Raw genomic sequence first — 12,567 nt, forward strand, 5'->3', positions numbered from 1 at the left:
AGTGTTAGCGTCTCTTTGTGGTCGTTCAGTGTTAGCGTCTCTCTTTGTGGTCGTTCAGTGTTAGCGTCTCTTTGTGGTCGTTCAGTGTTAGCGTCTCTTTGTGGTCGTTCAGTGTTAGCGTCTCTTTGTGGTCGTTCAGTGTTAGCGTCTCTTGTGTATCTTGGAGGTCATTGTGTGTCATCATTGCGTCTCTTTGTCGTCACGAGCACAAAAGGCAGAGGACGCGTGACGTTTCCTTCAGTTTATTCACCTGAGCGTGGACAAAGACACGACTTCATATCAAATCAAAACCACGTGTTTTGTTACAAACAAACAAACAAACAAACACAGCAGCAGAGTTCAGGCTTCACGAGTCAGCAGAAAAAGTACATTTAAAAACAGTGACAGCGTATAATAATAACAATAATAATCATATAAATATACATTCAAGATACTGTACATGCGCATCACTCAGTACATGACACGGAACACTTTCTTCACCTGTTTTTTTTTTTTTTTTTACACATAATCTCATTTAAATTATTTACAGAATCTGTTTTAAATAAATAATAATAAAAAAAAGAAAGAAGTCATGCGTTAGTCATCACCAGCACGAGTCTGTGAACAGAGAGTAAATATCAACAACATGCAGATCAACACAAGGATTTGTGTCAAAGCCGACACCAGAGGCTTCTGCAGAGAAACTCACGTTCGTCGCGTCTCCTCCCACTCCGACGTAGCGCAGCTTTAAAGCTCCGCCTCCCGGACAGACGACAGGCGATCAAAGCTTCTGGAAAAAAAGGGTCAAGGTTCCCTTTACGTCGCGACGTCGGGGAGCGTGACGTCACCTCCGGGTTGAGGAAAAACACCGACATGAAAACGTTCAAACGTAGAGCAGCGACGAATCCACGAGTAAACACCGTCCAGCGCCGCGCGTACGACGGAAATGTTTTTACTGGTCATGTGAGCGGCGGACGTCCGGGAAATCCGACCAATGAGGGCGCTCCAGTTGAGACCTCCGACAAGGAACTGGGAAATTCCAAGTTCCCAACTACAACTGGAACGCGCCACCAATAATGTTCAGGTTCAGTCCGAGCGTTTAAAAACAGCAGCAGTTCATCTGCTCTGAAGTCACTGTACTGTGTGTTTGTGTGTGTGTGTGTGTGTGTGTGTGTTTATACATGCATAAACAAATAAAAGCATTAAAAAAACAACAAAAAGCACATGGTGGTGAGTTAAAGAAGCGTGTGTGCGTCATCACCTTTAACATCTACTGTACATGATGACTTTATACACAGGAAAGTGACCTTTAAAGGCAGTGATGTCATCAGATTTGTATATTTTTAAACTTTATTTTACTCTGCTCAACTTCATTTCTGCTCTCACACACACACACACACACACACACACACACACACACACGCACTCATTCATTAAGGACAGGAGAGGTTTTGTGTGTGTGTGTGTGTGTGCTCATCTTTTTGTCAGAGGGGTGGTTGGTTGGTTGGTTGGTTGCTGGTGCGAATCCTCACTCTGGTGCCGGGTTGATGGGCGGGACGTTCCTCTGTTTGAAATACTGAGTGACCTGTTGAGGCAACTCGGCCAGAACCGACTTAGCCAGAGTCTCTTTGGGCGCCTGAGGAGAGAGGAGAGAAGGGAAGGAGGTTAGAGAAGGAGAGGAGGGAAGGAGGGAGGGGAGAAGACCATGTCGGAGAGATCGCTAACGGTCGTCGCAGTAATGGTTTGGCTCAGAAAATGATGACCTGAGAACGACGAAAAGAATTCAGTATAAACCAGAAAAATACTCACATTTAAGAAGCTAGTAAGAAGCTACTGTAACAAGTAGCTGTACGATATATGATATAGTCATTAGGAGTCTGGACGTTGGAGCGTCACTTAATAGAGAGTGTGTTCAGTTAAAGGCGCCATACGTCATTTACAAAAATAACAGTTCTCTACAGCGACACCTGTGGTCGAAAACTGTAACTGCAGCCTGGCAGACTGTAGACGTCTAACCACTGCTGCTGCTGCTTAAATCGCTTATTTTATTTTTACTGCTGGACGTTAACGTTAGCACTACAGGCGCTAACGCCATGACCGACTGACTGGTCGCGAGTGACGTCATGTTTACGTGACTCCCGATTGTTAAAATAAGTGTCCGAAGTAACGCAGTTTTACGTGCCACGGCACTAGAGTCCAGACACTGTTAACCAGTTAGCTGCGTTAGCTCCTTTAGCATGCCTACGGTGGAATTGGAGCGGTCTGTTTATTAAAAGAAAAGAGCAGCGCAACAAATAACCAGCGTACCTGTGTTTTTACGCGTCGTGCGTTAACATTGACGCCGTTAACCACTTACCGTTAACGTGCCCAGCGCTAGCTAGCGCAGCTAACGGAGCTAACTGCTAAACGGTGCCTGGACTCCGGTGCCGCGGGACGAAAAACTGCGTTACTTGAGAGGGTCGTTTTAACAAATCGGGAGTCACGTAAGCATGACGCCACGGACGTCTTGTTCCGGTCAGTCGTCGTGGAAACGCGTTAACGTTCAACGCCGTTAGCGCTGTTAACGTGCTCAGCGATATTTATTTTATACTTCAGTGTTGGGATTCACCTGAGAGCGACACAGAGTGACCACACGGGGGCAGCACAGATCTTTGATTATATTTCTATAGCTAAACATTTCCGAGGTTTCAGAGTGGACTCCACACACGAGCAGCTCCTCTGATCCACTCCTTATCTTCACTCTCATCGCTGGGACCTGAGCTTTATCTCTGGTCGCCATGGTGACGACTGCTGATGGGAACAGAGAGGATTTGTGTCGAGGTGAACTTTAAGCCGCTGTGATATATAAATATATATATATATATTTATTTTGTCTTTCCTGGTTGGGGGGTTCGGATCTTTGTTGTGTAATGTCTTGCCAGGAGCTCCATGTAAACCATGAGTCACTTCAGCCTGAGCATCTGTCTTTGGAGAGAGAGGAGCCACAGGAATGAAGCATCTCTTCAGTTTACAGACCGATAAATAAATAAGTAAATAAACACGCAACGTGGACAAAAGTATTTGGACACACCTCTTGAGCGTTTGACATCAGGTGTCCAATGAAGGACAACCTTAAGGCTTAAGGCTGCAGCATACCAACAAGACCTTAGAAGGTCCAACACGACTGTGTCCCAGAACTTCACACATGGCCCTGACCTTTAACCCCAAGTAGCATTAAGGAGCGCTAAGGGCCCACGCTGGGTATTAGCTGACCTGCCCTGACCGGGACCAAGCTGTGCGGACTATACCAAAATTGTGAGTCAGGTCTTCTGATCTGCTGAAGATGCTCTACAGGATGAACGGCCGCTTCTAAGACGTCTTTAAAAAGGAGTTTGCGATATCGTGCCATCATCTTAACGTAGAGCACAAAGGACGTTACACACTGTAGAGACAATGCTTCAAATTCAAGGACTTTCCAGGACCAATTCCCTCAAATGGGAGGACGGACTTTATGAGATTTACCGGAGGGAAACTTGTAGGAGCCTCTTTGGCCCCATGATGGCGTCCACTTTGTCCAAGTGATTTTCCTTTTTGGAATCTTGGGTCAAAGTCATTTTTCTTTGGTGATTTCCCAGGCACCGTCGCCGCGTCGTCGTTTGCGTCTCTTCGCTTAACTTTACTCGCTCGTTGTTTTGCACGGAATCTCGCGTCAACGTTGGAGAGCGATGCGTAGGCCTCGTCTACGTTGCCAGCAGTTAGCTCCGGTGTGGCTAACAACAGCGCTAAGCATTTTCAGTTCGTCTGACGTTCTCTGTGCGTTGCTGTTATTTTATCGGCATTGTTGTCCGGTCCAAGATAGTTATATGAACTGTTGGCGTGTCTTCGGCGTTATTAATTTCCGTGCCTGGAAAAGAATGACGCCGTTAAACGGAACGTTAGATGGGCACACGGACGCTTTTGAGCGCCCCCAAGCGATGCAGGGAGTAATGGAACAGTAGGTGGCGTCGTAAAACAAAACCTAAACATCAACTTAATTACGTCACTTCCAGGTATTGGCCAATCACAAGACAGTTGGGAAAACTGTCGTTGGCTGGCCAATCACAACACAGTTCTGTCTTCTGGGGGTGAGATTTCAGTCTGAAGCTGAGGAGAGCTTCAGTAAGGAGAGATTTCTATCGGCTCGTTTACAGCAACTAGGAGGTTTTAGACCATAAAAACAGGTGAATGTATGTAAGTAGACGTCCATAACTAACACATATGTGCCATAACCGTCAATGACGCCGTGTTTATTCCCTAAAACTTTCCAAAACCTTTCCCCAAATGCACGACTTTCAAGGATTTCCAGGACCAGTGAGAACCTGATGTTCCGTTTCCACGGTAACTGAATCAGACGTGAACTGATCCATCTGCCTCTCTCTAAAGTCATATCCTAACAGTTTTCTAACGTTGGACACAAACCTACGAACTCCTGCTGCCAAATGAGCAGCTCGTGGTTTCAGGTCCGTCTCATTAAAGCGTTTCCTCTGAGTCTCAGCTTGGTTTTCTCTCTCTCTCTCTCTCTCTCTCTCTCTCTGTGTGTGTTTGTTGTTGTTGTCTCTCACCCTCCCACCAACAAACTGGAGGGAAGCCAACAAACAAACACTGTCTGTTCCTCCACAACACAGGAAGTCAGCTCACCCACGGCCCGCCCACACACACACACACACACACTAATTAACCTGTATTCTGTCTCTTGCTTCACACATTTTTACAACCACACACACACACACACACACACACACACGTAGGACAATGCTGCATTGACTTCCACTCATTCAGACTTAGAATAACCAAAACCTCGCTCTTGAACCTGAACTATAATCCAGTCTCAACACTGGTCTTAATCCTGACTCTAACCACAGGCTCAGACGTGAGGATCTGCCTCATCAGGACCAGGATGAGGTTCCCATGACAACACTTGGTCCTGATAAGGGTTTGTACCAGGTCTTGAAGAGGCAACAGAGACAAGGACAAGTTTGTGGTCATTTTGTGTCTCTTCTTGGTCATTTTGTGTCTCTTCATGGTCTCTGTGGTCATTTTGTGTAATTTAATGGTCATTTTGTGTCTTTTCTTGGTCATTTTGTGTCTCTTCGTGGTCATTTTGTGTCTCTTCTTGGTCATTTTGTGTCTCTTCATGGTCTCTGTGGTCATTTTGTGTAATTTAATGGTCATTTTGTGTCTTTTCTTGGTCATTTTGTGTCTCTTCGTGGTCATTTTGTGTCTCTTCATGGTCTCTGTGGTCATTTTGTGTAATTTAATGGTCATTTTGTGTCTTTTCTTGGTCATTTTGTGTCTCTTCGTGGTCATTTTGTGTCTCTTCATGGTCTCTGTGGTCATTTTGTGTCTCTTCTTGATCATTTTGTGTCTCTTCATGGTCATTTAGTGTCTCTTTGTGGTCATTTTGTGTCTCTTTGTGGTCATTTTGTGTCTCTTCATGGTCATTTTGTGTCTTTTCTTGGTCTCTGTGGTCATTTTGTGTCTTTTCTTGGTCATTTTGTGTTTTTTCTTGGTCATTTTATGTCTCTTCATTGTCATTTTGTGTCTCTTCGTGGTCTCTGTGGTTATTTTGTGTCTTCTTCTTTGTGGTCACTCAGACTTTGGTCCCTATGAGGTGTTTAAACCTGGTCCTAATGAGGCTCTTTATCTTAAGGTCAGGGGTTCTGGCCTCAGGTCACTTAGCTCTCAGTCTGCTTATAAACACCAGGTTGAGATTTTTACTCACGTTACGGAAGTCCCTGAAGGGGACAAACTGGACGATGTCCCTCACGGCCTCCTCTCCGGCGCTGGACCTCAACACGCTGGCGTCTCCGTCCAGAAACTCCATGGCGGCGAAGTCTGCGTTGCCCACGCCGATGATGATGATGGACATGGGCAGCTTAGACGCCTGCACGATGGCATCGCGCGTCTCGTCCATGTCGCTGATGACGCCGTCTGTGATGATGAGGAGAGTGAAGTACTGCTGCAGAGGAGAGAGGAAGAAGATTAAAGGATATATAGACTGTATGAGTGGTTATTTGAGGTGTGCAAAAACTGTAAAAACTGTATCAGAACCTTTTAAAGAATCTGTTCAAAAAAAAAAAAACGTAAAAAGTACATTTTCTGTGTACGACGTAAACTAATTAACTGAATTAATTATTTTAACCACCTGAGGGCAGTGCAGCAGCACAAACAACGTGATTTTACACAGTCAAAATTTATAATTAATTAATTAATTAATTAATTAATTAATTAATTAATTAATTAATTAACACATTATTTTATTCAGAATTGGAGTTCTTGTATGGAGTGCCATGGCAGTCAAAATTAATTAATTAAATAACACATTATTTTACTAAGAATTGGAGTTCTGTTGTATGGAGCGCCATCGCAGTCTTAATTATTACAATTAATTAATTAATTAATTAATTAATTAATTAATTAATTAATTAAATAAATAAATAACATTATTTTATTAAGCATTGGAGTTCTTTTGTATGGAGCGCCATCGCAGTCAAAATGTATTAATTAATTAAATAAATAACATTTTATTAAGAATTGGAGTTCTTTTGTATGGAGCACCATCGCAGGCAAAATTAAATACACAAACAAATAAATAAATAAATAAATAAATAATTAATTAATTAACAAATAAATAAATAATTAATTAAATAATTAATTAATTAAATAAATAAATAAATAGAGAAATTAATAAATAAAACGAGGAGTGAAACATCAGTAGGATGAACAAAACACAACAGTTGGGTGAGGGCTGTTTATTGTTTTTGTAAAAAGGAAAATGGTGCCAAACCGTAGAACGCTCAAAGGTCTCTAAGTAAGCATCATAAATGTGTCTGATTATTTACGTTAAAAAAATACTTAAAATCTGGAGAAATGATGAAATGTAAAATGTGGAGAGAAATGCTGAGTCATTCAAAGCAGTCAAGGAAAAGTGATTAAATGGATCTGAACCAAAAAAAAGAAGAAATGAAATACACAATACTGCTGGTAAATAAACACACAAACACAAACAGTATGTAAAATAATCCCCATCACAAACGCATGAATCCATTTTGGAGAGTGACGTTCTGGAACAAATAACTCTTGGAGCTTCTGCTTCTCACCTGATTTATAACGTCACGTAACATTTCCCGAGGACTTAATCGTCCTAATCAGCCGCTTCACGTCGTCTTCATTAAAACACGAAGTCCCTTTTATAAACAACGTTTATGTGTTTAGAGGCAAACAGACGCGTATGAGAGTGGACGTTAAGATTTACACACAGGACGTGATGATGATGATGATGATGATGATGATGATGATGATGATAACGAGGCTCAGTGCTGAAAACTAAAACATGGAAGAAAACAAGATGTACAATGTTTCCACACACACACACACACACACAGGGAGGGCTCTGAAGCCTGTCTCTTTAATGTGGTAACAGCAGCGCTCATTAGACAATCATTATCACAGAGACAGGCTCGCTCACTCACTGGGAGACACACACACACACACACACACACACACACACACACACACACACACACACACAGTGACCAGTAAAGTCAGTGTGTGTGTGTTCGTACATGGTTGCACAGTTTGCAGTTGCAGGTTCGCTCATTATCAGGAACAAGAACACACACACACACACACACACACACACACACAACCTGCCTTCAAACACACACACACACACACACACACACACAACCTGCCTTCAAACACACACACACACACAACCTGCCTTCAAACACACACATACAAACCCATACACACATGCAACCTGCCTTCAAACACACACACACACACACACACACACACACACACACACACACAGACACACACACAACCTGCCTTCAAACACACACACACACACAACCTGCCTTCAAACACACACATACACACACAACCTGCCTTCAAACACACACACACACAAAAGTGCTTTTCCTTCAAAAAAAACATTTCACAAAATGTAAATTTCTTCCTTAAAATTGTTTTTTTCTCAACATTTTAATTTTTTTCCTCAAAATGTTTCTTTCTCAGAATTTGTTATATTCATTAAAACTTCAAAAGTAAGGACATTTCTCAATTATTTTTTTCCCCTCAAAATGTAATTTTTTTCTCAAAATTAAATTTTTTTTCTCAAAATTACAATTTTTTTCTCAAAATTACAATTTTTTTAATCAAATTTTTTTTTCAAGAAAATTTGTTATATTCATTGAAAAAAAGTGTTTTCCCTTCAAAAATAAGGACATTTCTTAGTGAGCCCAAACTTTTGAACGGTAGTGTAAATATGACTTACTTACGATTTACAACACTTCACGTGTGACTGTCACGTCCCATTGTCTGTAAACTACTCCCTAAGCTCCGCCCCTGTTTGAATTTAGTGTAACACACACACACACACACACACTGACAGGGCTACAATTACCAACAAAAAGCACTGTGGGAGCATAATGATACCCAGCAGCTACTGCACTCTCTACAGATTTAGGCAGAGATGACATGGACGCCACTGGATATGTACAAGAGCGGGAAACAGAGTGTGTGTGTGTGTGTGTGTGTGTGTGTGTGTGTGTGTGTGTGTGTGTGTGTGTGTGTGTGTGTGTGTGTGTGTCTGACCCCAGAAGGAACACCGTCGTGCTGCGCTTAACAAGCGCTGTAATTCACTCCCGGAGCTCTTTGTCATCTTTGATGTCAAAGTTTGTGCGTTATTCTCGTTTTGTTTTTAACTAAAACTTAAAAACCACAAAAAACATGGACCGGAAAACACACTCTCTATAGACTCAGGATTATACATACACACCTTTTCTTCTTAAGGAATGAATACATCCATTCTTTGACTTTCTTATATATGTACATATATACATTTAAATACATACATATATATGTGTGGATACACACATATATATGTATACATATAAACACATACATATATATGAGTGTATACACATATACACAGACATATATATGTGTATATATACATATAAACGCATGCATACATATATACACAGACGTACATGTGTATATATACATATATACATATAAACACAGACATATATATGTGTATATATACACATATATACATATAAACACATATATACGCATACATATGTGTGCCTATACACATATATACACATATATGCACATACATGTGTAGAAATACACATATATGCACATACATATATGTATATATACACATACATATATATACACACATACATGCACATACATATATGTACATACATATATGTATGTATACACATACATATATACACATATATGCACATACATATGTGAATATATACACATATGCACATACATGTGTAGAAATACACATATATGCACATACATGTGTAGAAATGCACATATATGCACATACATATATGTATATATACACATACATATATATACACACATACATGCACATACATATATGTATGTATACACATACATATATACACATATATGCACATACATATGTGAATATATACACATATGCACATACATGTGTATAAATACACATATGTGCACATACACATGTGTATAAATACACATATGTGCACATACACATGTGTATAAATACACATATATGCACATACATGTGTATAAATACACATACATGCACATAAATACACATACATGCACATAGATGTGTATGTGTATATGTACATATATACATAAATACATATACAGAGACGCTTACATATATACAGTATTCCTTCCTTCCTCATGATAATTAAGACTGTGGCTGCAAACAAAGATAAACCCAAATGGTTTGGTCCTAAAGAGGCTGATTCAGAAGTCACGAGTCAGCGGTGACTGCACATTTAGCTGTGATTTAAAATAGTCGCAGCTCATTTAAAGACTTTTGTTTCAGCCCCCGAAAAATAAAACAGACTCTTTAGACAACTAGTTCAAGTTAACAATTAGTCTGTAATTGTTATTTTTATTGACTTAATAGACATTATTTCTGTTTATTCAGACGAGTCAAGTTAGTCAGTTGTCTGTTGTTCAGTGTGTGCTGCTGTCATCTCATTAACGTGTACGTCGTCTGGGCCACAGCGGAAGATATTTGTCTAATATTAAATTAAACATAAATGTGCAGAGAAGGCGACGTGTGCTTTTATTCTTTTATCTCCGACAGAGGAGACTCTCACAGTTGCTAGAAACTCTCTTCCTCCTCTGGATCTGACAAATAATGACTTTTGTGGTTTGCCGGTGTGACACGGCGACTTGTTACCGTCTGCACAGCAACATCTACCACGCAGTGACACACCACACTTCCTCTCTCTCCTGTCACCATAAATAAAGGCTAACAACCACCTGCTCGACAGACAGAGTACCCTCATGCGTACTCTGTCTGTGTCTGACTCTGACAAAACACACACAACACCAGTCAAATAATATACATTCTCTATGAAAGCTGCTCTCTAGTTACTCACCTTTTTAATAAAGGACTGAATCACAGATCGACTTGAAAACAACAGAGTATCAGGGGCCACAGTGAGGATGGCACCATACAACTGGAGTATCTGCTGATATCGGTCTAACTCAGTCCTTTTTTAGACCAGGGGCCTCAAACTCAAAAGGAGTCAGGGGGCCAATCCTGCTTTATCTGTGAAGCACTTTAAAAACAACAGCAGAAACGGAGTGCCGTACATCGGAGATAAAAAACATAAATAAAATATTGTAACATAAGACCTAAAAACAAGTGACAAAAGTCCAAGAGTTTGGGGAAAATTAAAGGCGCCATATGTAAGAATGTGGCCAAAATCAGTTACTACACTCAAATTGAAAAATATGATAATGAAATGATATGATATGATGGCTAATGGCTAACTTCGGGGACACGTCAGCTAATGCCAAACTTCGGAACACGTCAGCTAATGGCTAATGCCAAACTTCGGAACACGTCAGCTAAGGGCTAATGCCAAACTTTGGAACACGTCAGCTAATGGCTAATGCCAAACTTCGGGACGCGTCAGCTAATGGCTAAACGCCAAACTTCGGAACACGTCAGCTAAGGGCTAATGCCAAACTTTGAAACACGTCAGCTAATGGCTAATGCCAAACTTCGGAACACGTCAGCTAAGGGCTAATGCCAAACCGGGACGCGTCAACTAATGGCTAAACGCCAAACTTCGGGACGCGTCAGCTAATGGCTAATGCCAAATTTCGGGACATGTCAGCAAATGGCTCATGCCAAAATTCAGGACGCGTCAGCTAATGGCTGATGCCAAACTTCGGAAGATGTCAGCTAATGACTAATGCCAAACGTCGGGACGCTTCAGCTAATGGCTAATACCAAACTTCGGGACGCGTCAGCTAATGGCTAATGGCAAACTTCGAGACGCGTCAGCTAATGGCTAATGCCAAACTTCGGGACGCGTCAGCTAATGGCTAATGCCAAACTTTGGAACACGTCAGCTAAGGGCTAATGCCAAACTTCGGGACGCGTCAGCTAATGGCTAAACGCCAAACTTCGGGACGCGTCAGCTAATGGCTAATGCCAAATTTCGGGACATGTCAGCTAATGGCTCATGCCAAAATTCAGGACGCGTCAGCTAATGGCTGATGCCAAACTTCGGAACATGTCAGCTAATGACTAATGCCAAACGTCGGGACGCTTCAGCTAATGGCTAATACCAAACTTCGGGACGCGTCAGCTAATGGCTAATGGCAAACTTCGAGACGCGTCAGCTAATGGCTAATGCCAAACTTCGGGACGCGTCAGCTAATGGCTAATGCCAAACTTCGAGACGCGCCAGCTAATGGCTAATGCCAAACTTCGTGACGCGTCAGCTAATGGCTAATGCCAAACTTCAGGACTCATCAGCTAATGGCTAATGCCAAATTTCGGGACATGTCAGCTAATGGCTAATGCCAAAATTTGTCCTTTTTTAGAGCGGGGCCTCAAACTCAAAAGGAGTAGGGGGCCAATCCAATCCACCTTTATCTGTGAAGCACTTTAAAAACAGCCGAAACGGAGTGCCGTACACCCCTGTTTTAGACCCGAGAACAACACATTTCTGCCATTTCAAGCTATAAAATAGAAATAAAAAGCACCGCATCACGACTCGGCTATCGATACCGATCGTGGTATCGACCGCATTCTTAAATATTGCGACTTTTTCACATTCATATGCCTCCGTGCACATGACGCGACGGCTAATTCCATCAATGCTTTAGCTAATGATCATAATCCAGACACATTTTAAAGCACTGGGCTCTCTGTTGTTGTTGTGTTGTACTGACGATGTCGTCCGAGTCGACCACAACCAGTCTTAGTGATGCTTTCTTTGGAAGTTGTATTTCCTTACTTTGGTGAAACCCAAACCAAAGTCTAACTTTACAACATTCTCCACAACTTAAAGGATCGAGTGAACGCGAAGAGCAGCGCAGAGAACGATCGTTTCATCCAACCTCCACTTCCTGCCACTGCGACTAATTATTCCCTTTTCTTTACGGACGATTCAATTTCAACCAACAAAGGAAGTAGTTTAAAGTGAACAAACCTTAACGCGTTCACCTGCGTTCAACACAGTTTAAAAAGAGACTTAATTAACATCGTTGTGTGGTCCTTTTCCT

The 12,567-nt window shown here is 41.5% G+C and overlaps 1 protein-coding gene across 1 annotated transcript in view; it reads right to left on the reverse strand.

Annotated features, from left to right (window-relative positions):
* Positions 1-1,507: 1,507 nt before the first annotated feature.
* Positions 1,508-12,567, reverse strand: part of cpne2 (copine II) — a gene marked incomplete at both ends in the record, with an annotated part of 36,942 nt that continues 25,882 nt past the window's right edge. The window contains 2 exons of the mRNA XM_083893849.1: positions 1,508-1,615; positions 5,720-5,956. Coding sequence (XP_083749975.1) covers positions 1,508-1,615; positions 5,720-5,956 — 345 coding nt within the window. The remainder of the gene's footprint in view (positions 1,616-5,719; positions 5,957-12,567) is intronic.

This window comes from Microchirus variegatus, assembly GCF_963457635.1.
Source record: "Microchirus variegatus genome assembly, chromosome: 8".
Taxonomy (NCBI): Eukaryota; Metazoa; Chordata; class Actinopteri; order Pleuronectiformes; family Soleidae; genus Microchirus; species Microchirus variegatus.